The 25,415-nt window shown below is 53.8% G+C and overlaps 1 protein-coding gene and 1 non-coding gene across 3 annotated transcripts; both read left to right on the plus strand.

The window, feature by feature from the left end:
- Positions 1-24,298, plus strand: STARD3 (StAR related lipid transfer domain containing 3). Of its 2 annotated transcripts, none has more exons than XM_038754456.1 (15): positions 1-97; positions 12,165-12,421; positions 16,947-17,024; positions 17,262-17,339; positions 17,538-17,591; positions 19,011-19,128; positions 19,467-19,565; positions 19,669-19,724; positions 20,724-20,816; positions 21,230-21,292; positions 21,574-21,669; positions 21,894-21,973; positions 22,232-22,336; positions 22,876-22,969; positions 23,793-24,298. In XM_038754456.1, exons 2-15 carry the CDS (start codon positions 12,194-12,196, stop codon positions 23,895-23,897), a joined length of 1,347 nt encoding a protein of 448 aa, XP_038610384.1. In that variant the 5' UTR covers positions 1-97; positions 12,165-12,193; the 3' UTR covers positions 23,898-24,298. The 2 variants fall into 2 exon arrangements, with proteins under 2 accessions (XP_038610384.1, XP_038610385.1); XM_038754457.1 differs by lacking the exon at positions 1-97 and adding an exon at positions 9,270-9,350.
- On the plus strand, positions 18,556-18,661 carry LOC119935419. The gene has a single exon (XR_005453303.1). It is a non-coding gene; the product is annotated as a U6 spliceosomal RNA (small nuclear RNA).
- Positions 24,299-25,415: the final 1,117 nt, after the last annotated feature.

Here is a 25,415-nt window from a genome sequence, read left to right on the forward strand (position 1 = left end):
CGGACGCCGGGGGCCCGGGGCCGCCGCGCCGACGGACACCGCCCGACGGACACGGACACCGACACCACAGCCCGACGGTCACCCCGAGGAGGAGCAGGTAGGGGCCGGGGCCGTCCTCCTCCTCCTCCTCCCCCTCCCCCCACCTCCGGTCCGGTCCGGTCCGTCCGTGTGTCCGTCCGTGCCTCTCCCCTCCCCCCGCCTCCGAGGTTCCGGCCCCCCCGAACCCCGAGCCGGTCCGACGGGCGGGACGGACACACACACACACACACACACACACACACACACACACACACACACACACACACCAAGCTGAGGCTCAGCCCAGCGCCCTGCACACAGTGAGCGCTCCGGGAGTGAGTGAGTGAATGAATGAATGAATGAATTCATGGAGCGCCTAGGTGGCGATAAATACGATTGAATGAATGAGTGAAGGAATGAAGGAGAGTATCTGGGTGTGAATGTGTGTGGGTGTGTATTCATTCATTCAATCGTACTTATTGAGCGCCTACTGGGTGCAGGGCGCTGGACTAAGCGCTTGGGAAGGACAAGGTGGCGATAAATACGATTGAATGAATGAGTGAAGGAATGAAGGAGAGTATCTGGGTGGGAATGTGTGTGTTCATTCATTCATTCAGTCGTATTTATTGAGCGCCTACTGGGTGCAGGGCGCTGGACTAAGCGCCTGGGAAGGACAAGGTGGCGAGAAATACGATTGAATGAATGAGTGAAGGAATGAAGGAGAGTATCTCTGGGTGTGAATGTGTGTGTTCATTCATTCAATCGTGTTTATTGAGCGCCTACTGGGTGCAGGGCGCTGGACTAAGCGCCTGGGAAGGACAAGGTGGCGAGAAATACGATTGAATGAATGAGTGAAGGAATGAGGCGCTTAGTACAGTGCTCTGCACACAGTAAGCGCTCAATAAATATGATTGATAAATGCGATTGAAGAAGGAGAGTGTCTGGGTGTGAATGTGCATATTCATTCATTCAGTCGTATTTATTGAGCGCCTACTGGGTGCAGGGCGCTGGACTAAGCGCCTGGGAAGGACTAGGTGGCAATAAATACGATTGAATGAATGAGTGAAGGAATGGAGGAGAGTGTCTGTGGGTGTGAATGTGTGTGTTCATTCATTCATTCAGTCGTATTTATTGAGCACCTACTGGGTGCAGGGCGCTGGACTAAGCGCTTGGGAAGGACAAGGTGGCGAGAAATACGATTGAATGAACGAGTGAAGGAATGAAGGAGAGTATCTGGGTGTGAATGTGTGTTCATTCATTCATTCAGTCATATTTATTGAGCGCCTACTGGGTGCAGGGCGCTGGACTAAGCACTTGGGAAGGACAGGGTGGCTATAAATACGATTGAATGAATGAGTGAAGGAATGAAGGAGAGTGTCTCTGGGTGTGAATGTGTGTGGGTGTGTGTTCATTCATTCATTCAATCGTACTTATTGAGCACCTACTGTGTGCAGGGCGCTGGGCTGAGCGCCTGGGAAGGACAAGGTGGCAATAAATACGATTGAATGAATGAGTGAAGGAATGAAGGAGAGTATCTGGGTGTGAATGTGCGTGTTCATTCATTCATTCAATCGTACTTATTGAGCGCCTACTGGGTGCAGGGCGCTGGACTAAGCGCTTGGGAAGGACAAGGTGGCGATAAATACGATTGAATGAATGAGTGAAGGAATGAAGGAGAGTGTCTCTGGGTGTGAATGTGCGTGTTGATTCATTCAGTCGTATTTATTGAGCGCCTACTGGGTGCAGGGCGCTGGACTGAGCGCCTGGGAAGGACTAGGTGACAATAAATACGATTGAATGAATGAAGGAAGGAAGGAAGGAGAGCATCTGGGTGTGAATGTGCGTGTTCATTCATTCATTGTCGTATTTATTGAGCGCCTACTGGGTGCAGGGCGCTGGACTAAGCGCCTGGGAAGGACTAGGTGGCAATAAATACGATTGAATGAATGAGTGAAGGAATGGAGGAGAGTGTCTGTGGGTGTGAATGTGTGTGTTCATTCATTCATTCAGTCGTATTTATTGAGCACCTACTGGGTGCAGGGCGCGGGACTAAGCACTTGGGAAGGATGGGGTGGCGATAAATACGATTGAATGAATGAGTGAAGGAATGAAGGAGAGCATCAGGGTGTGAATGTGCGTGTTCATTCATTCAGTCGTATTTATTGAGCGCCTGCTGTGTGCGGAGCGCTGGACTAAGCGCCTGGGAAGGACAAGGTGGCGATAAATACGATCGAATGAATGAGTGAAGGAATGAAGGAGAGTATCTGGGTGTGAATGTGTGTGGGTGTGTGTTCATTCATTCATTCAATCGTATTTATTGAGCGCCTACTGGGTGCAGGGCGCTGGACTGAGCGCTTGGGAAGGACAAGGTGGCGATAAATACGATTGAATGAATGAGTGAAGGAATGAAGCAGAGTGTCTCTGGGTGTGAATGTGCGTGTTCATTCATTCATTCATTCAATCGTACTTATTGAGTGCCTACTGGGTGCAGGGCGCTGGACTAAGCGCTTGGGAAGGACAGGGTGGCAATAAATATGATTGAATGAATGAGTGAAGGAATGAAGGAGAGTGGGTGTGAATGTGTGTGGATGTGTGTTCATTCATTCATTCAATCGTACTTATTGAGCGCCTACTGGGGGCAGGGCGCTGGGCTGAGCGCTTGGGAAGGACAAGGTGGCGATAAATACGATTGAATGAGTGAGTGAAGGAAGGAAGGAGAATATCTCTGGGTGTGAATGTGTGTGGGTGTGTGTTCATTCATTCATTCAATCGTATTGAGTGCCTACTGTGTGCAGGGCGCTGGACTAAGCGCTTGGGAAGGACAAGGTGGCGATAAATACGATTGAATGAATGAGTGAAGGAATGAAGGAGAGTATCTGGGTGTGAATGTGCGTGTTCATTCATTCATTCATTCATTCAATCGTACTTATTGAGCGCCTACTGGGTGCAGAGCGCTGGACTGAGCGCTTGGGAAGGACTAGGTGGCAATAAATACGATTGAATGAATGAGTGGAGGAATGAAGGAGAGTATCTGGGTGGGAATGTGTGTGGGTGTGTGCTCATTCATTCATTCAATCGTATTTATTGAGCGCCTACTGTGTGCGGAGCGCTGGACTAAGCGCTTGGGAAGGACTAGGTGGCAATAAATACGATTGAATGAATGAGTGAATGAATGAAGGAGAGTATCTCTGGGTGTGTGTGTGTATGTTCATTCATTCATTCAATCGTATTTATTGTGCGCTTACTGTGTGCAGAGCACTGGACTAAGCGCTTGGGAAGGACAAGGTGGCAATAAATACGATTGAATGAATGAGTAAAGGAATGAAGGGGAGTATCTGGGTGTGAATGTGTGTGTTCATTCATTCAGTCGTATTTATTGAGCGCTTACTGTGTGCAGAGCACTGGACTAAGCGCTTGGGAAGGACAAGTTGGCAATAAATACGATTGAATGACTGAATGAAGGAGAGTATCTCTGGGTTTGAGTGTGTGTGTGTGTGTGTGCCTCCATTCATTCATTCAATCCTATAATAATAATAATAATAGTATTTGTTAAGCGCTTACTATTTAGACTGTAAACCCCATGAGAGACAGGGACCGCGCCCAACCTGATTACCTTGTATTTCATAATAATAATTGTGGTATTCGTTATACGTTGACTACGTGGTAGGCACTGTACTAAGCGCTGGGGTACACACGAGCAAATCGGCTTGGACGCAGTCCATGTCCCACTTGGGGCTCACCGTCTTAATCCCCATTTTACAGAGGAGGTAACTGAGACCTGGAGAAGTGAAGTGACTTACCCAGGACCGCAGAGAAGACAAGTGGTGGGGTGGGATTAGAACCCAGGTCCTTCCGGCTCCCAGACCCGTGCTCTATTCATTCATTCATTCAATCGTATTTATTGAGCGCTTACTGTGTGCAGAGCACTGTACTGTCCACTGGACCATGCTGCTTCTCCTATCATCACCATCATCAATCGTATTTATTGAGCGCTTACTATGTGTAGAGCACTGTACTAAGCGCTTGGGAAGTACAAATTGGCAACATATGGAGACAGTCCCTACCCAACAGTGGGCTCACAGTCTAAAAGGGGAGTATTGTGTACCTCAGCGCTTAGTACAGCATTTGGTCCACAGTAAGCACTTAACAAATACCATTAAAAAAATTGCTGCCCCATGTGCCCAGCCTGGGTGGGCTGGTCAATCAATCAATCAATCGTATTTATTGAGCGCTTACTGTGTGCAGAGCACTGTACTAAGCGCTTGGGAAGTCCAAGTTGGCAACACATAGAGACAGTCCCTGCCCAACAGTGGGCTCACAGTCAGGAAGGGGGAGAAGGGGGTCCTGGGCAAGTCCTTTGTGGTACCTTAGAGAAGCAGCCTGGCTCAGTGGAAGGAGCCCGGGCTTTGGAGTCAGAGGTCATGGGTTCAAATCCCGGCTCCGCCAGTTGTCAGCTGGGTGACTTTGGGCAAGTCGCTTCACTTCTCTGGGCCTCAGTTACCTCATCTGGAAAATGGAGATGAAGACTGTGAGCCCCCCGTGGGACAACCTGATTGCCTTGTAACCTCCACAGCGCTTAGAACAGTGCTTTGCACATAGTAAGCACTTAATAAATGCCATCATTATCATTATTATTGTTATTATTATTACCCCTGCCCATCTCCCCCTGAATGGTGAAAATAGATTGGATTCACCCCTTCTGCCTCCCCCAAAAAGCCCTCTCCGGGGGCCATTGTCTCTCTTCGGCGGCTCAACTAACTCTGAGACCCTCCAGCCCCTGTTATTCATTCATTCAGTCGTATTTATTGAGCGCTTACCGTGTGCAGAGCACTGTACTAAGCGGTTGGAAGAGTGTACTATAACAATAAACAGACACACATTCCCTGCCCACAACTAGCTTGCAGTCTAGAGAGGGAAGCAGCGTGGCTCAGTGGAAGGAACGCGGGCTTGGGATTCAGAGGTCATGGGTCTAAATCCCGGCTCCACCGCTTGTCAGCTGTGTGACCTTGGGCAAGCCACTTAACTTCTCTGTGCCTCAGTTCCCTCATCTGTAAAATGAGGATTAAGACTGTGAGTCCCACGTGGGACAACCTGATCACCTTGTAGCCCCCCCCACAGTGCTTAGAACAGTGCTTTGCACATTGGAAGCGCTTAACAAATACCACCATTATTATTATTATAGAGAGGGGGACAGACATTAATAGAAATAAATTACAGATAGGTATATGAGTGCTGAGGGGCGGAGTAAAGGGAGCAAGTCAGGGCGACGCAGAAGGGAGTGGGAGAAGAGGAAAGGGAGGTTTAGTCAGGGAAGGCCTCTTGGAGGAGATGGGCCTTCAATAAGGCTTTGAATAATAATAATAATGGCATTTGTTAAGCGCTTACTATGTGCAAATCAATCAATCACATTTATTGAGCGCTTACTATGTGCAAAGCACTGTACTAAGCGCTTGGGAAGTACAAGCTGGCAACACGTAGAGACAGTCCCTACCCAACAGCGGGCTCACAGTCTAGAAGGGGGAGACAGAGAACAAAACCAAACATACTAACAACATAACAGCTAACATAGTTAAGCGCTTACTATGTGCAAATCAATCAATCATATTTATTGAGCGCTTACTATGTGCAAAGCACTGTACTAAGCGCTTGGGAAGTACAAGTTGACAACATAAGCGCTGGGGAGGATACAAGGTGATGAGGTTGTCCCACGTGGGGCTCACAGGCTTCATCCCCATTTTACAGATGAGGGAACTGAGGCTCAGAGAAGTGAAGCGACTTGCCCAAAGTCACCCAGCTGACAAGTGGCGGAGCCGGGATCTGAACCCAGAACCTCCGACTCCCAAGCCCGGGAAGGGCGGGAGAGTCATTGCCTGGCAGATTTGAGGAGGGAGGGAGCTCCACACAGCCACCACGGGGGCTCAGGAGGTCGGTGGGAAAGGATCCGGGTAATCTGGGTTCCGTGTACACCCCCAAAGTGAGTTATTGCCAGTGGTGGCCAAAGGGACGGCTCCAAAAGCCAGGAGAAGGGGGTTTCCAGTCCCAGCCGCTAGCCACTCCACCGCTGCCCTGGCCTCTGTGCCCCATCATCATCATCAATCGTATTTATTGAGCACTTACTGTGTGCAGAGCACTGTACTAAGCACTTGGGAAGTACAAATTGGCAACATATAGGGACAGCCCCTACCCGACAGTGGGCTCACGTATATGGACACAAGCCCGTTGTTGGGTAGGGACCGTCTCTATGTGTTGCCGACTTGCGCGTCCCAGGCGCTTAGTACAGTGCTCTGCACACAGGAAGCGCTCAGTAAATACAGTCGAATAAGTGCTGCGGGGCTGGGGGGGAAGTGAGTGGTGGCCCCGTGGGCTAGCGGGGATGATGACTTTATTCCTCTGCCTCCGAGCTTCCTCACAGAGACGAGGAGCGGCGGGGGGGGTCATGTGGCCTGGAAGTGGGGGGGCTGGGCTCTGTACTGGCCACCAACCGTCCCCCCCACGTGCCCAGCCTGGTGACTCCCCACGAGCCTTTGGCCCAACCTGGAGCCCGGGGGGGACCGGGGACCGTGTCCACGGGCGCGGGAAACGGTGAGGGGACAGACGGGGCCCGTGGGGGGACGTGGGGGGGACGCCCAGAACGTGGCCCCCATCTTCCTTCCTCCTCCGGGGTTCACTTCCCTGTTGAGGGTCAGGCAGGGGCCCTGGTGGGAGTCACCAGGTTCCGGACTCTTCACCCCCCCTTCCTCAAAAATCTCCGGTGGTGGCCTGTCAGCCTCCGTGAGAAGCAGCGGAGCTCAGTGGAAAGAGCCCGGGCTTTGGAGTCGGAGGTCATGGGTTCCAGTCCCGGCTCTGCCAATTGTCAGCCAATTGGGAAAGTCACTTCGCTTCTCTGGGCCTCAGTTCCCTCATCTGGAAAATGGGGAGTAAGACTGGGAGCCCCCCGTGGGACAACCTGATCACTTTGTAACCTCCCCAGCGCTTAGAACAGTGCTTTGCACATAGTAAGCGCTTAATAAATGCTATTATTATTATTATTATTATTATTATTATTATTATTATTATTATATCAATGAAAAACTCCTCAGTATTGGCCTCAAAGCCCTCCTTCCCCTCACCCCCTCCTACCTCACCTCCCTTCTCTCCTCAATCCCAGCCCGCTCCCTCCGCTCCTCTGGGGCTAACTTTCTCACTGTACCTCATTGAGAAGCAGCGCGGCTCAGCGGAAAGAGCCCGGGCTTTGGAGTCCGAGGTCGTGGGTTCAAATCCCGGCCCTGCCAACTGTCAGCTGTGTGACTCTGGGCAAGTCACTTCACTTCTCTGGGCCTCAGTTCCCTCATCTGGAAAATGGGGATTAAATCTGTGAGCCCCCCCGTGGGACAACCTGATCACCTTGTAGCCTCCCCAGCGCTTAGAGCAGTGCTTTGCACATTGTAAGCGCTTAATAAATGCCATTACATACACACACATACATCCCCAGTGGGGGAGGGCAGAAGGACTGACAGGCAAGCAGATGGGCGTCAGAGAGGCGACAATAGGGCGTGGTAGCCAACGAGCTTGGTTCTGGAGAACTGTATTTTTTTTTTAATGGTGTTTGTAAAGCGCTCACTATGTTCCTGGCACTGTACTAAGCGCTGAGATCGATATAGGCTAATCAGGTTGGACCCAGTCCCCGCCCCACATGGGGCTCACAGTTTTAATCCCCATTTCACAGACGAGTTAACTGAGGCCCAGAGAAGCGTAGCAACTTGCCCAAGGTCACACAGCAGACAAAGGGCTTTGACTCCCTTCAAAGCCCTACTGAGAGCTCACCTCCTCCAGGAGGCCTTCCCAGACTGAGCCCCCTCCTTCCTCTCCTTCTCCTCCCCCTCCCCCTCCCCCTGCCCTACCTCCTTCCCCTCCCCACAGCACCTGTATATATATGTATATATGTTTGTACGGAATTATTACTCTATTTTATTTGTACATATTTATTCTATTTATTTTATTTTGTTAATATGCTTTGTTTTGTTCTCTGTCTCCCCCTTCTAGACTGTGAGCCCACTGTTGGGTAGGGACCGTCTCTATATGTTGCCAACTTGTACTTCCTGAGCGCTTAGTACAGTGCTCTGCGCACAGTAAGCTCTCAATAGATACGATTGAATGAATGAAGTGGCAGAGCCAGGATTAGAACCCAGGTCCTCCTGACTCCCAAGTCCAGCCTCGATGATCCATTAGGCCGGGTTGCTTCCCACGGGATGGGATTGGATGGGAACAGGATCCCCTTCCTTCCTCTCCCCCTCGTCCCCCTCTCCATCCCCCCCATCTTACCTCCTTCCCTTCCCCACAGCACCTGTATATATGTATATATGTTTGTACATATTTATTACTCTATTTATTGATTGATTTATTCTACTTGTACATATCTATTCTATTTATTTTATTTTGTTAGTATTTTTGGTTTTGTTCTCTGTCCCCCCCTTTTCGACTGTGAGCCCACTGTTGGGCAGGGACTGTCTCTATATGTTGCCAACTTGGACTTCCCAAGTGCTTGGTACAGTGCCGTGCACACAGTAAGCGCTCAATAAATGCGATTGATTGATTGATTGATTGATTTACGCACAGGAGGCTGGGCTTTGTTCCAAGCTGGTAGTTTTAGAGAAGACCTCCGTACCAACAGCTTTGCTGTGTGACCAAGCCCTGGGCCTTTGGCTTTGCCCTCAGGGATCCTCCTGCACTCAAGCGGTGCCCCTCTTTGGGTACCAGCTGGCAACTCGCCTGCTTCTGGGGTCCCATCTGGGGACCCCAAAGGGAGAGGCAGGTACCCATCGTACCTCCTTCCCTTCCCCACAGCACCTGTATATATGTATATATGTTTGTACATATCTATTACTCTATTTATTTTACTTGTACATATCTATTCTATTTATTTTATTTTGTTAGTATGTGTGGTTTTGTTCTCTGTCTCCCCCTTTTAGACTGTGAGCCCACTGTTGGGTAGGGACCGTCTCTATATGTTGCCAATTTGTACTTCCCAAGCGCTTAGTCCAGTGCTCTGCACATAGTAAGCGCTCAATAAGTACGATTGATTGATTGACTGGGGGAGACGTCCGGCCGAACCCTCCCGTCCCCAGCCCAGCGGGAGGGAGGCCGGACGTTGAGAGCGTGGGCACAGACGGGCATTGTTCTCCCTCCGGGGACGGGGGTCACGGGACCCGGGGTGGCAGCCCGCTCCATCCAGCCCTGACTTTTCCCGGGGGGTCGGAGTTGGCATCGGGAAGGGCCGAGGGTGCCGTGCCGTCAGGGTGCCCGGAAGGGGACAGGAATCCCGGGAGAGACGCTTGCCGGTTAGAATGGGTGAGGTAAGAGACGGCTCGGACACAGCGGGTTGGGGGAGATGCCCTCTTCCCGCCTGGATGCAACAGGGCCAAGGGCGGCGACAGTCGGGCAGCCGATGAGGAAACCTGGGTGGGAAGCAGGGCAGGGAGCAATCCAGTATGTTCGGTTTTGTTCTCTGTCTCCCCCTTTTCGACTGTGAGCCCACTGTTGGGTAGGGACTGTCCCTAGATGTTGCCAACTTGGACTTCCCAAGCGCTTAGTACAGTGCTCTGCACACCGTAAGCGCTCAATAAATACGATTGATGATGATGCCCAGGTGCCCGGACCAAATTTCTCAACCTCTCCGGGCCCATCGGTGATGGTTTCACCTCCACGGGCCTGGTAGATCAATCAGTCGATCAATCAGTCGTATTTACTGAGCGCTTACAGTGTGCAGAGCACTGCACTAAGCGCTGGATGAGGAGCTTAGTGTGTGAGGGAAGGGAATCCTGCCCCTCCTCCGCCCTGAAGGCTTCCCGCCTTGAACCCCCTTCCCCTCATGGGGAGGTCTGGGGGAGTGAGGACGGGGCGGAAGATTGGGCTGTGCTCCCCCTCCTTCTCTATCAATCAATCAATCAATCATATTGAGCGCTTACTATGTGCAGAGCACTGTACTAAGCGCTTGGGAAGTGCAACTTGGCAACATAGTACAAATTGGCAACATACTTCTCTCGCTGCTGCACTGAACTCCGGGGAGTCAGACCGTAAACAAAACAACTAAAGCGTATCAATCAATCAATCATATTTATTGAGCGCTTACTATGTGCAGAGCACTGTACTAAGCGCTTGGGAAGTACAAATTGGCAACATAGTACAAATTGGCAACATACTTCTCTAGCTGCTGCACTGAACTCCGGGGAGTCAGACCGTAAACAAAACAACTAAAGCGTGGCTCAATGGAAAGAGCCCGGGCTTTGGAGTCAGAGGTCATGGGTTCGAATCCCAGCTCTGACAGTCATCATCATCATCAATCGTATTTATTGAGCGCTTACTGTGTGCAGAGCACTGTACTAAGCGCTTGGGAAGTACAAATTGGCAACATATAGAGACAGTCGTCAGCCGTGTGACTCTGGGCAAGTCACTTAACTTCTCTGTGCCCCAGTGACCTCACCTGGAAAATGGGGGTGAAGACTGGGAGCCCCCCGAGGGACAACCTGATCACCTTGTAACCTCCCCAGCGCTTAGAACGGTGCTTTGCACATAGTAAGCGCTTAATAAATGCCATTATTGTTATTAAAGGAGTCCGAGAGGGGCAGGAAGGTACCTGCAGCACAGCATCGTGCCCACCCTCGGGCCGGGTGTCGGACCCTCCTCCGGTCAGCGAGACCCTCTCTGGTCTGCTCTCTCCCTGACCCCCACACAGCTCAATGCTTCTGCCCCATCAGGTGGGACCTGGGGGCCGGAAGAAATCATTGTGCGGATCTGGAAGAGGCTGGGCAAAAGCTTAGATTAAAAAAAAAAACCCAAAATTATGGTATTTGTTAAGCACTTACTATGTGCCAAGCACTGTGAAAGGGACATGCCCTCTTCCTGTCTCCTAGGCCTGTTTTTTTTTTTTTAATGGCATGTAAGTGCTTACTATGAGAAGCAGCGTGGCTCAGTGGAAAGAGCCCGGGCTTTGGAGTCAGAGGTCATGGGTTCGAGTCCCGGCTCCGCCAGTTGTCAGCTGGGTGACTTCACGTCTCTGGGCCTCAGTTCCCTCATCTGGAAAATGGGGATGAAGAGCGTGAGCCCCCTATGGGACAGCCTGTTGACCTTGTAACCTCCCCAGCGCTTAGAACAGTGCTTTGCACATAGTAAGCGCTTAATAAATGCCATCATCATCATCATCATTATATGCCAAGTGCTGTTCTAAGCACTGGGGTAATAATAATAATAATGATGGCATTTGTTAAATGCTTACTATGTGCAGAGCACTGTTCTAAGCTCTGGGCGGGGGGGGATACAAGGTGATCAAGTTGTCCTAGTGCTTAGAACAGTGCTTTGCACATAGTAATAATAATGTTGGTATTTGTTAATAATAATAATAATAATGTCGGTATTTGTTAAGCGCTTACTATGTGCAAAGCACTGTTCTAAGCACTGGGGAGGCTACAAGGTGATCAGGTTGTTCCACGGGGGGCTCACAGTTTTAGTCCCCATTTTACAGATGAGGTAACTGAAGCACAGAGAAGTTAAGTGACTTGCCCAAAGTCACACAGCTGTTAAGCGCTTACTATGTGCAAAGCACTGTTCTAAGCGCTGGGGCAGATACAAGGTAATCGGGTTGTCCCACGTGGGGCTCACAGTCTTCATCCCCATTTTACAGATGAGGGAACTGAGGCCCGGAGAAGTCAAGTGACTTGCGCTTAACAAATACCAAAATTATTATTATTATTAGAAGGGGGAGGCAGACAACGCAACAAAACATGTGAACAGGTGTCATCAGAATAAATAGAAGCAAAGCTAGCTGCACATCATTAACAAAATAAAATAAACAGAATAGTAAATACAGGCTTTTAGACTGTGAGCCCACTGTTGGGTAGGGACTGTCTCTACGTGCTGCCAACTTGTACTTCCCAAGCGCTCAGTACAGTGCCCTGCACACAGTAAGCGCTCAATAAAGACGACCGATGATGATAAATACGTACAAATAAAATAGAGTAATAAATCTGTGCAGGCATATATACAGGTGCTGTGGGGAGGGGAGGGAGGTAGGGCGGGGGGGATGGAGGGGGAGAGGAAGGTCTGTTGTTGTTGTTGTTGCTGTTGTTCTCGTCATCACCCCAGTCTCCTCTGCTCTCGTGTCGCCTGCCCAGATGAGCCGCTGAGCCCCGGTGCCCGGAGGATGAGCAAGCCGCCCGGGGCACCGTCGCCGCGGGACCTGGAGCGGAGCCTGCCCGCCGTGGCCTCCCTGGGCACCTCGTACTCCCAGGGCCAGAGCCGGACCTTCTCTCCACGCGGCTTACTGCTGCCCGCCCAGAGCAAGGCAATCTCCGCCGTGCGCCGCACCTTCTGCCTCTTCGTCACCTTCGACCTGCTCTTCATCTCGCTGCTCTGGATCATCGAGCTGAACGTGAGCCCGGGGGACCCGGGGCGGTGGGCGGCCGGGGAGGGGCCTTCCTGCGGGGGCACAGGGGACTGGACCGGGTGACCTCCTTCCCTTCCCCACAGCACCTCCGCCAAGCTAGCTCTCTTCCTCCCTTCAAGGCCCTACTGAGAGCTCACCTCCTCCAGGAGGCCTTCCCACACTGAGCCCCTTCCTTCCTCTCCCCCTCGCCCCCCCATCTTACCTCCTTCCCTTCCCCACAGCACCTGTATATATGTATATATGTGTGTACATATTTATTACTCTATTTTACTTGTACATATCTATTCTATTTGTTTTATTTTGTTAGTATGTTTGGTTTTGTTCTCTGTCTCCCCCTTTTAGACTGTGAGCCCACTGTTGGGTAGGGACCGTCTCTATATGTTGCCAATTTGTACTTCCCAAGCGCTTAGTACAGTGCTCTGCACATAGTAAGTGCTCAATAAATACGATTGATGATGATGATAGTAAGCGCTCCCCCTTGTCCCCCTCTCCATCCCCCCATCTTACCTCCTTCCCTTCCCCACAGCACCTGTATATATGTATATATGTGTGTACATATTTATTACTCTATTTTACTTGTACATATCTATTCCATTTATTTTATTTTGTTAGTATGTTTGGTTTTGTTCTCTGTCTCCCCCTTTTAGACTGTGAGCCCACTGTTGGGTAGGGACTGTCTCTATATGTTGCCAATTTGGACTTCCCAAGCGCTTAGTACAGTGCTCTGCACATAGTAAGTGCTCAATAAATACGATTGATGATGATGATGATGATAGTAAGCGCTCCCCCTCGTCCCCCTCTCCATCCCCCCATCTTACCTCCTTCCCTTCCCCACAGCACCTGTATATATGTATATATGTTTGTACATATTTATTACTCTATTTATTTATTTTACTTGTACATATCTATTCTATTTATTTTATTTTGTTAGTATGTTTGGTTTTGTTCTCTGTCTCCCCCTTTTAGACTGTGAGCCCACTGTTGGGTAGGGACTGTCTCTATACGTTGCCAATTTGTACTTCCCAAGCGCTTAGTACAGTGCTCTGCACATAGTAAGTGCTCAATAAATACGACTGATGATGATGATAGTAAGCGCTCCCCCTTTCCCCCTGTCCCCCTCTCCATCCCCCCATCTTACCTCCTTCCCTTCCCCACAGCACCTGTATATATGTATATATGTGTGTACATATTTATTACTCTATTTATTTTACTTGTACATATCTATTGTATTTATTTTATTTTGTTAGTATGTTTGGTTTTGTTCTCTGTCTCCCCCTTTTAGACTGTGAGCCCACTGTTGGGTAGGGACTGTCTCTATACATTGCCAATTTATACTTCCCAAGCGCTTAGTACAGTGCTCTGCACATAGTAAGCGCTCAATAAATGCAATTGATGATGATATATGTTTGTACATTTTTATTACTCTATTTATTTATTTTACCTGTACATATCTATTCTATTTATTTTATTTTGTTAGGATGTTGGGTTTTGTTCTCTGTCTCCCCCTTTTACACTGTGAGCCCGCTGTTGGGTAGGGACTGTCTCTCTATGTTGCCAACTTGGACTTCCCAAGCGCTTAGTACAGTGCTCTGCACATGGTAAGTGCTCAATAAATACGATTGATTGATTGATTGACCTCTGGCCTGTAGAGATGTCCACCGAGAGGGTGGCTATCGGTCCGCCTAATAACGATGGCAATGATGACGATTGAATGAATGAATGACCATCTCTATATGTTGCCAACTTGTACTTCCCAAGCGTTTAGTACAGTGCTCTGCACACAGTAAGCACTAAATAAATACGATTGATTGATTAAGCGCTTACTATGTGCAAAGCACTGTTCTAAGCGCTGGGTGGGGGATACAAGGTGATCACGTTGCCCCACGTGGGGCTCACAGTCTTAATCCCCATTTTACAGGTGAGGTAACTGAGGCTCAGAGAAGTTAAGTGACTTGCCCAAGGTCACACAACAGACATGTGAGGGAGCCGGGATTAGAACTCATGACCTCTGACTCCCAAGCCCGTGCTCTTTCCCCTGAGAAAATTTGTTAAGCGCTTACTATGTGCCAAGCACTGGGGTAGACCCAAGACAGTGAGGTCAGACACAGTCCCTGTCCCTGATGGGACTCTCAGCCTAAGCGGAAGAGAACTGGTCCTTGGTTCCCTTTTTACAGATGAGGTAACTGAGGCCCAGAGAAATGAAATAAGTTGCCCAAGGTCACACAGCAGACAAGTGGCGGAGAGTAATAATAATAATAATGGCATTTATTAAGCGCTTACTATGTGCAAAGCACTGTTCTAAGCGCTGGGGAGGTTGCAAGATGATCAGGTTGTCCCACATGAGGCTCACAGTCTTCATCCCCATTTTCCAGCTGAGGGAACTGAGGCCCAGAGAAGTGAAGTGACTTGCCCAAAGTCACACAGCTGACAAGTGGCGGAGCCGGGATTTGAACCCATGACCTCTGACTCCAAAGCCCATGCTCTTTCCACTGAGCCACGCCGCTTCTCCAAAGTGACTTTGGAGAAGTGGAGAAGTGAAGTGACTTTCACCAGGCCACCCGGCAGTCAGGTGGCAGAGCCGGGATTAGAACCCAGGTCCTCCGACTCCCGATCCCGTGCTCTTTCCATCTCTTCATCTCCAATCAATGCCTCCCGATGAGGACTGCAGGCAGCAGAACTCTCCCTCCCCTCCTGCTCTCCCATTCTCATTCTCTCATCCCCCCCATCCCCACTTGCCCATAATTGGGACAAGCATCACCCCAAAGTGGCCCAGGCAGTAGTCAATCAATCAATCAATCAATCGTATTTATTGAGCGCTTACTATGTGCAGAGCACTGTACTAAGCACTTGGGAAGTCCAAGTTGGCAACATATAGAGACGGTCCCTACCCTACAGTGGGCTCACAGTCTAGAAGGGGGAGACAGACAACAAAACAAAGCATATTAACAAAATAAAATAAATAGAATAGATATGTACAAGTAAAATAAATAGAGTAATAAATATGTACAAACATATATACAGGGGCTGTGGGGAGGGGAAGGAGGTAAGGCGGGGGCAATGGAGAGGGGGAGGAGGGAGAGAGGAAGGAGGGGACTCAGTGTGGGAAGGCCTCCTGGAGGAGGTGAGCTCTCAGTAGGGCCTTGAAGGGAGGAGTCCTTTTTGGTATTTGTTAAGCACTTACTATGTGCCAGGCTCTCTTCTAAGCGCTGGGGTAGATACAAAGTAATCAGGTCGGACGCAGTCCACATCCCCAAATAGAGCTCACAGTCGTCATCATCATCATCATCATCATCAATCGTATTTATTGAGCGCTTACTGTGTGCAGAGCACTGGACCAAGCGCTTGGGAAGTCCAAGTTGGCAACATATAGAGACAGTCCCTACCCAACAGCGGGCTCACAGTCTAAAATCCCCATTTTACCGATGAGGTAGCTGAGGCCCGGAGAAGTGATGTGATTTGCCCAAGGTCACACAGCAGACAAGTGGGGGAGCTGGGATTAGAACCCAGATCCTTCTGACGCCCGGGCTGTATTCACTAGGCCACTCAGGGACACTGGACGTGGGCAGAGGGACAAATGGGTGGGGGGGATGATAGTTTCTACCCTCAAGGGGCCACCAGCCCGATGGGCGTGAGATGGGACACGCGTGTGTGCGCACACAAACACACACAAAACACACATCCATTTGAGCTTAGGCACATAGTTCTTGAAACAAGACCTGAAGTCTAGGAGGTAGCCGAGGGGCCGGGGCGCTCATCTTGGAAGGCTTCCTGGAGGAGGGGGGAGGAAGGGTTTTGGTGGAGATCTGAGTAGAATAATAATAATAATAATTATGGTACTTGTTAAGCGCTTACTGTGTGCCAAGCACTGTTCTAAGCACTGGGGTAGGTAGGTCATCAGGTTGGACACTGTCCCCGTCCCACACGGGGCTGACAGTTTTAGTCCCCATTTTACAGATGAGGGAACTGAAGCTCAGACTTGCCCAAGGTCACCCAGACAAGTGGTGAAGTGGGATTAGAACCCAGGTCCTTCTGTCGCCCCGGGCCCCTGTGCTGTCCACTAAACCACCCTGGGTTTAGGATTAGAACCCATGACCTATGACTCCCAAGCCCAGGCACATAGTAAGGGCTTAACAAATACCATAATTACTATTATTATTAGACCATGCTGCTTCCTGGCCACCAACTTTGACCCTTGCTGGGAATATTCGGGAACGGCGTTGCCTGTCCTGTCCGGAGATGAGGGTCTCTTTCCCTTTCCTTCTCCCTTTCTCCCTCTTTCCCTCTCTCCTGCTCTCCTCTCTCCTTTTCTCCCTCTTTCCCTCTCTCCCTCTCTTCCTCTTTCCCTCTTCCGCTGAGCCCATCCCATGCCAGTAGTAAGCAACCCTGGGAGAGGGAAGCAGGGCCGGGGCTGGGGTCCGAGATGGGCTGGGAATGAGAGGCAACCTTTGGCCCTGAGCCTCCCTGCCCACTGACTCATCTCCATCCTGTCTCCCCACGCCCATCCCCGCAGACGAACTCAGGGATCGAGAAGAACCTGGAAAATGAAATCATCCGCTACGACTTCAAAACGTCCTTCTTCGACATCTTTGTACGAGCCTCGGGTTGGGGAGGGGGCACAGGGCGGGCCAGCTTGAATCCGCTGGGAGGGACCGGGTGGGTGGGGGTTGGATGGACAGGAATACTGGAGGGAGTCTCAGCTGGGGGCTTGGGGGAGGGACCCTTGCCGAGACTCGTGGGGGGGGAGTCTCAACCTTTGGTGGTCTCTGGAGTGGAGAGGGGTCGCGATGGGGGGAAAATCCCTCTCTGGGGGTTTGTCCCGTCCCAGCTCCTGGCCTTCTTCCGCTTCGCCGGCCTGCTGCTGGGGTACGCCGTCCTGAGACTCCGCCACTGGTGGGTCATCGCGGTAAGAAGTCCCGCCTGCCTCTGCTCCCCCTGCCTCCCTCTTTGCCCCCTCTGCCCCTCCCGCTGCCACCCATTCCCGTCTCCCCACCGTCCCCCCTCCTGTCCCCTTCCCCCGTCTCCATCCCCACCCCCCCACCAGCTTCTGGGGTTGCGGGGGAGTGTCTGGGGGTGCCCATCCTGCCGGCCTCTCCCTCTCCAGATCACCACGCTGGTGTCCAGTGCCTTCCTCATCGTCAAGGTCATCCTCTCCAAGGTCAGTGGCCCAGCCCGGCTCTGAGCTTTGAGAGACGGCGGGGAGCCCGGGCCTGGCCAGGCTTGGGGCAGGGGAAGGCGAGTAGGGTGGTGGGACCCCCAAACCTTGCCGCCGCCCCCCCATCCCCGACTAGACCAAGTCGCCCAGACCCCAGCGGCGGACCTGGGGGAGGTGGCAGACCCGGGAGTGGGAACGGTGGTGGGAGGGGCCCAGGCAAGTAATTACAGGAGTCAGTCATATTTACTGAGCGCTTACTGTGTACAGAGCACTGTACTAAGCTCTTGGGAAGGCGAATAGGACAGTACAATGGACACATTCCCTAGCCACAACGAGCTGGGAGCAGAAGACAGTTGGGCAGTCAATCGTGCTTATTGAGTCCGTCCCTGCCCATAACGAGCTTACAGTCTGTAGTGGGAGATGGACATTAATAGAAATAAATCAATGACAGACGTGGACATAAGTGCCGTGGGGCTGGGAGTGGGGACGGATGAGGGGAGCAAGTCAGGGTGATGCAGAAGGGAGTGGGAGCAGAGAAAAGGAAGGAAGCAGAAGGGAGGTAATGCTCAGCAGCTTTCCACATTCTCGTATCCCCTTCGCAATCCTGCTCACTGTGCCAACTTCCCCCAGGGTAAAAACCCAGATTTCCCTACCCGGGTCTCCACCCGGCCCCTCTGACACGGGTCGAGACCCTCTCCCAGTCCAAACCCGCCCCTAGGGATCCCCCCACCCCTACCACCCATCAGGAAGGTCTTGGGAGGTCTACCCTCCATCCCTTCTGCTGCAAACTGAGCCCATTTCCTCTCCTGTCAGCCCCGAGAGACCCCCCCCCCCCCATAACCCCGGGCTTCCTCCGGTGGCTCCCATCCGTGCAGCACTTGTGTCCAAATCTGTAATTGATTAATTTATATTATATAAGTATATATAATAATGTATATAATATAATTTATTAATTATAATTAGGATAATTAAATTACAGCAGGACATATACTAAAATTGGAACGATACAGAGAAGATTAGCATGGCCCCTGCGCAAGGATGACACGCAAATTCGTGAAGCGTTCCATATTTTTCTATTTATTTTATTTTGTTAGTATGTTTGGTTTTGTTCTCTGTCTCCCCCTTTTAGACTGGGAGCCCACCGTTGGGTAGGGACTGTCTCTATATGTTGCCAATTTGCACTTCCCAAGCGCTTAGTACAGTGCTGTGCACATAGTAAGCGCTCAATAAATACGATTGGTGATGATGATCTCCCTCTCTAGACTGGAAGCTCATTGTGGGCAGGGATTGTGTCCCCTTATTGTCATAGCGTCCTCTCCCAAGCGCTCGGAATAGTGTTCTTCACGGGGTAAGCGCTGGATACGTAGGATCGACTGACTGACCGACAGGCCTCTCGCGGCCCCCGGCCACCTCTGTCCCCAGCTGTTCAGCAAAGGGGCTTTCGGCTACCTGCTGCCCATCGTGTCCTTTGTCATCGCCTGGCTGGAGACTTGGTTCCTCGACTTCAAGGTCTTGACGCAGGAGGCGGAGGAGGAGCGATGTGAGCTGGGAGACGGGGGGGCAACGGACACCCAGGGTCCCAGACTCGACGGGGCCTTGGCGCACAGGTGGGGTGGGGGTGGGTGTCTCGGCCCCCCTCTCCCTCGGGCATCCCGCCGGATCTCCTCCCTTGATTCATCCCTACTCCCAGCGCCGCAGTGCTTATGCTCGTATCCGTCACTGATTTATTTCCATTAACGCCCGTCTCCCCCCCTACAACGTTTCTGTTGTTATATCGTACCGTCCCAAGCGCTCAGTACAAGCAAGCGTTCGGTAAATACGATCGACTGACTGACGGGCTGAGTGACTGAGCGAGGCGGCCGCGGCTTGGTGTTACAGGGTACCTGGCGGCCCAGGCGGCGGCGGCCCGGGGCCCCCTGCTCTTCTCCGGAGCCCTGTCGGAGGGACATTTCTACTCGCCCCCGGAGTCCTTCGCAGGTGAGCCGGACGGGAGCTCAGGGGGACAGAAGGGCCGGGTGGGGGTGGCACTGGGTCCGCTCTGAGCCCTGGGGTGCCACCCTGCCCTCCCCTTCGCCCCCAGGATCTGACAATGAAGACGAAGACGAAGGCATCGGGAGGAAAAGCTTGACCGCTCAGGTACGGGGCTGGGGCGGGCCAAACTCCTGTCTCTCCGCGGACCCTAGAGACCCCAGCCCTCACACGGTGGGAGAGGGTGGAGGGCTGACGAGGCATGGGACAGAGGGGAAAAGGTGGGTGGCCCATTTTCCATCCCCAACCCCTATCTCTTTACCCGGCCCAGGTGGCCAGCTGGCCAGGGAAGCCCGTCAGTCAGTCGATTATATTTATTTCACGCTCACGGTATGCGGAGCACAGTACTAAATGGTTGGGAGAGGACAGTATAACAATATAACACACATTCTCTGGTCACAGCAAGCTTACAGTCTAGAGGGGGAGACGGACGTTAGTAGAAGTAAATAAATTATAGATATGCTGTGAGGCTGGGCAAGGGGATGAATAGAGGGAGCAAATTAGGGTGACGCAGACGGGAATGGGAGAAGAGGAAAGGAGGGCTTAGACAGGGAGCCCTCTTGGAGGAGATGGGCCTTCAATAAGGCTTTGAAGTGGGGGAGAGTCATCATATGTTGTCAACTTGTACTTCCCAAGCGCTTAGTACAGTGCTCTGCACACAGTAAGCGCTCAATAGATATGATTGATTGATTGATTGATCTGTCGGAAATGAGGAGGGAAGGCATTCCGGGACAGAGGCAGGAAGAGGGCGAGAGGTCAGCGGCGAGATAGACGAGGTCGAAGTACAGTGAGAAGATTAGCATTAGAGGAGCAAAGTGTGGGGCTGCATTGTAGTAGAAGAGTAGCTTGAGGTTACTAAAGCCGTGCAGACAAGCACCAGCCTTCCCTACTCCGGCCTCCTGGACTTGCAACTTCCCAGCCTGATCCCAGGGGAAACAGCTCTGCTCTCCCCCAACCCTGCCCCATCCTGTCCCCCGGAGCCAGAAAGGGGATCCGTGTGTCAGAGAAGCTGTGACTTGTTCCCCTCATCTTCCCCCTCCCCTCTTCCATCTCCTGCCTCGTCCCTGATTCCCCCCGGGTGGGGGCTGGGGGTTCTCTTGCTAACAGGAGCGGGAATATGTCCAGCAAGGGAAGGAGGCCATGGAAGTGGTGGACCAGATCCTGGCCCAGGAGGAGAACTGGAAATTCGAGAAGAACAATGTGATTGTCACCACCCGAAGTGGGGAGTGGGCCGGGGGGTGATGCCTGGAGTTGGAGGAGGGAACAAGCCATGACTCCTCCTCTCCCTTTTCCCCCTTCCCTCTCTCTCTCTTCCCCCCCCTTCCTCCCTCTTCCCCCTCCTCTCGTGATTCCTCCCCTCCCTTCTCCCCACCTCCCCTTTCCCTCAGCCCACCCCTGAATGGAGGGAGAGTGTGAGCAACCAACATCACAATGCCCTCCTTGCCTGATCCTTGGTGGTCCTGAGCTAGCCCGCCTGCCTTCCCTCCCAGTGGCCGGCTGTCTGGCCTGCCCACCCTGTTCTGGGGGCTGTGTGTGTGTGTGTTTGTGTGTTAGGTGTGTGTACGGCGGCAGTCGGCCAGGCCTGGGGTTCAGTGTCCCTTTCCATCGTGCAGGAATACGGGGACACTGTTTACACCATTGAAGTTCCATTCCATGGCAAGACCTTCATCCTGAAGGTAAGAGGCCCAGTGCGGGAGGGGGCATATGGGGCGGGGGGTCCTATTTCTCCCCCAACTCCATCCCCCCAGCCGGCTGGGTGGGCTGCAGTCCGAGGAGCAGGGTCGCCCTCTCCCCCGACACTCGTTCGGCTCCAGATACACGGGACATCTCTGAGGGTCCCTGGGAGAGGGGAGACCCAAGCGCTGGGCCCCTTCCCCTCTCCGAGATGTGGGAGTCTGCAAATCCCAGCCTCTCCAGGACCCCTCCGGCCTCCTCTCCCGGTCCCCTCCCCTCCCAGGCCTTCCTTCAGTGCCCGGCGGAACTGGTCTACCAAGAGGTCATCCTGCAGCCCGAGAAGATGATCCTCTGGAACAAGACAGTGGTCGCCTGCCAGGTGAGCGGGCACCACGGGTAGGGCGGCATCATAATCGTCCTCATCAGCGTGGGCGCTCGCTGTGTGCGGAGCACTGCACCAAGCGCTCAGGAGGTCGGATGCAGCGGTGTTGGTAGGCCCATCCCCAGCCCGCGAGGGAGCGGGGTGGGGGCCCCGGGGAGCCCCAGCTTTGCCGCGTGGAGCGTTGGAAAGCATCCACCAGTACGGTCCCCAATCCTCCCCAGATCCTGCAGCGGGTGGAGGACAACACACTCATCTCCTACGACGTGTCGGCGGGCGCTGCCGGCGGGGTCATCTCCCCCAGGTTCGTCCTCCGCCCCCACCCACCTGGCACAAGAAGGCCGGAGGTTCCCGGCCAGCCAGCCTCTTCCCCATTGGTTCGGCGTGGGATCCACTAGATCACGTCGGATCCCTTGGGCTGTGGCCCCAGTGGGGAGTCTCCAGGGGGTGGGGAGGGTGTCCCTCACCCGATCCCAGGAGGGTCTCCGTTGACTCCGGGACCCACCCCCGTCCCACCGTCCGGATCTCTTCTGTCCACTCCCCCCACCCAACGCCGCTGCAGGGATTTTGTGAACGTGCGGCGCATCGAGAGGCGACGAGACCACTACCTGTCGTCGGGCATCGCCACCACCCACGCCTCCAAGCCCCCACTGCACAAATACGTCAGGTGAGGCGGCCGGACCCAGCTTCGTGCGGCTCCCCAGGGCAGAGCCTGCCTGGGCAGCACCCTCCAGCCCATGGGGCGGGGAGTTGGGACGCCGGTCCGACCGGAGGTCCCGACGTCTGGTCTCCCCAATCGACCGCTCCTGGAGGCGAATCCGGTTGGAGCCTGAAACTGTGGCTGAGCCGGGCCCCTCTCGCTCCCCACTTTCCTCCCTCCGCCCCCAGACGTTGACCCCCGAGCCTCAGTGTTCTCTCACCACTCCCACCGAGGCCTAATCCCCCTAATCCTCAGCGGCCCGTCTTGGGAGAGTGGAGGAGTCTGGCCAAGGATTAGGGGAACAGGAGGGGTGCCGCAAGAGCCGGTGACCCTGAAGCCGAGGGCAGACCCGCACGGGACTGGGAGAGGTGTCTTGGGGGGGGGCGTCTGCTGGCCCCCTACCTCCCAGGACCACCACCCTCTCTCCGCCTGGCTCTCCGAGCCAGCAGCTTTGGGAGGGAGGGGTGTCCAGTGCCCCCCCAGCTCTGCCACTTTCCTCCCTTAAGGGGCGAGAACGGCCCGGGAGGCTTTGTCGTGCTGAAGTCATCCGGGAACCCCTCGGTCTGCAGCTTCTTCTGGATCCTCAACACCGACCTGAAGGTAAGGGGGCTTCATTAGGTAATGGGGTAGGGGGGCTACCCAGAGGCCACCCCTCCAAGCAGCAGGGGCAGAGTGCGGCGGAAAGTGCCAGGGACGGGCAGGAGATGCCGCGTGGCTTAGCGGAAAGAGCAAAGCACCTGGGTTCGACACCCAGCCCCGCTGCTCGGCTGCCGTGTGACACTGGGCAAGTCCATTCCCTTCTCTGGGCCTCAGTTACGGCCTCTGTAAAATGGGGTTTAAGCCTGTGAGCCCTATGTGGGACGTGGACTGTGCCCAACCTGATTATCTTGTATCCAACTCAGCGCCGAGTGCAGTGCCTGGCAAGAAAGAGCCTGGTTTAGCGGCTAGAATACGGGCGTGGGAGTCGGGGGACCCGGGTTCTAATCCCGGCTTCGGCACATGTCTGCAGTGGGACCCTGGGCGAGTCACTTCTCTGGGCCTCAGTTACCTCATCTGGAAAACGGGGATAGGAGTGTGAGCCCCTTGTGGGACAGGGACTGTGTCCAACCTGATCAATTCAATCAATCGTGTTTATTGAGCGCTTACTGTGTGCAGAGTGTCTACCCCAGTGCTTAAAACAGCGCTCGGCACATAGTAAGCGTTTATCAAGTACCGTAATTATTTATTTTAAACAATAGGGCCAAAATAGGCTTTACCTACTTCCTCTTTGGCTACCGCTACCATCCGGGCCTACTCCCAGGGCAATACCCCGATCACCACCCTTAGCAGGGAGCCGGGGAGCAGAGAGAGCTGGGGAAGGGGAATTTTCCATTTAACCCTTTCCAGCCCGCTGACTTCCTCCTCCCTTCCCCCCTCCGCCCAGGGCCACCTGCCCCGCTATCTCATCCACCAGAGCCTGGCGGCCACCATGTTTGAATTCGCCTTCCACCTGCGGCAGCGTGTGAACGAGATGTGTGCCCGGGCGTAGCCAGCCCCTCCTCGCCCCTGCGGGTGCTCTTTCCTCGCCCCTTGGCCGCCCGGGGACCCCCATCCTCCGCCCCCCCCACCACCCCGGGTCCGCGTGGGCACCGCGACCTCCCCCGTCTCAAGCAGAGACTTGGCCCTCCAGCCCCGAACTGGAGCCCAACGCCTGCACAGTGTTGATTTGGGGTTCCCCCGGTGCCATACGGTTCTCGGGGGGCGGGGAGGGGTGCGTGGAACCCCTAACCTGGAGTGAGTGGGGGGCGGGATTCAGTACCGGCCCCCCACCCTCGCAACCAGCATATTTTTTACCGTGATTATTTAAAGAGGCAGGGACCTTTTTCCATGGACACGGGGAGGGGTCCCGGTGAACTTTGTAACCCAACCTGATTAAAACTCTGCGCCTTATGGGGCCGGCTCTCCTGCCTCCCAGCCAGTGCAGTGGGGGGGGGGCCGGGCCCTCCCCCGCCCGTTTTCCCTCCCTGCCCTCCCCCTCCCCTGCAGCTGTGAGCCCTAGTTCTGGGAATCGTGACCACGTTTCCTGGCGGCGGCACCGGAAAAGGTATCCGGTGACCCTGGGGGAGGGGGGCCCGGCACGGTCTGGGAGTCCGGATCCCGGAGCACCCTCGTTCCCGTGCCTGGGAGTCGGGGAAGGACGGACTAGGGTGGCTGGGGGGTGGGGCGAACTGCCCCATTCCTCATCCCCCTCCCACGTTCCCTCTGTCCCCATTCTCTCCCTGGACCCTGCCAAGGCCCCGGGTCCTTGCCCACGCACCCGCCAGCGCTCCCTTTTGCTTCGAGCCCAAGGAAGGGCCGGGCCCGGGGGACCGGCTAAGGGGCAGGGGCGAGGGGCACCCGCCTCTTCTATCTGCCCTCCAAAGCGAAGGCTGCCATCCCCCAACCGCCGACGCTTGTGGCTGTATCCACTTCAGGGGTGGGTTGTGGCCGGGGCACCAACGCCCAAACAGGGGCTGGAAGCTGAGCTCCTGGGCACCGGGCCTTCCCCCCGTCCTCCCCCAATCCCCGCGGCCCCCAGTGCTGGCACACCATGGAGCAACAGCTGCTGCCCCTCACTTGGCTGCCGGGCAGGGAAAGTGCCAGGGAAAGGTCGTCTGTGCCCGCGGAGGCCAGACGGGGATTAACCCGCCTTGAGGGCAGAGGATGGGCATTGTCCCATCCCCGTCCACTGCTCAGGGGGCATCGCTGAACTAGGGTGAGGTCCCTCCAGTCTGCCCCGGGCAGGGGGCAAAACTGCCCCCCCTTCTTGGCTCCACCACGGGCACGGGCAGCACCTGGGTCCTTGCAGGGGGTCAGGGACGAGGAGTGGCCCTGGCTGCTAGAAGAGGTGTCAGAGAGTGGAAAAAGGCCAGTCCAGGGAATGACTATTTCAGACTTTGTTTTTGAACCTGATCGCCGGGTGGGCGGGTCATGGGAGGAAGCTGGGCCGCAACGGGCACAGTGGGGCTGATGCTTGAGATGGCAGAAAGTGGGCATGGGCCCAGCTACGATGGTGCCTGCCAGGGTG

The sequence above is a fragment of the Tachyglossus aculeatus genome, chromosome 11 (genome assembly GCF_015852505.1).
Source record: "Tachyglossus aculeatus isolate mTacAcu1 chromosome 11, mTacAcu1.pri, whole genome shotgun sequence".
NCBI lineage: Eukaryota > Metazoa > Chordata > Mammalia > Monotremata > Tachyglossidae > Tachyglossus > Tachyglossus aculeatus.

Bases quoted from the DNA above. Each gene is read 5' to 3' on its own strand.
- STARD3 (XM_038754456.1), top strand. From the start codon at position 12,194: ATGAGCAAGCCGCCCGGGGCACCGTCGCCGCGGGACCTGGAGCGGAGC. The intron at 17,592-19,010 runs GTCAGTGGCCCA...CTCTGTCCCCAG, and splicing joins TCAAGGTCATCCTCTCCAAG to CTGTTCAGCAAAGGGGCTTT. The intron at 19,129-19,466 runs GTGAGCTGGGAG...TTGGTGTTACAG, and splicing joins GGAGGCGGAGGAGGAGCGAT to GGTACCTGGCGGCCCAGGCG.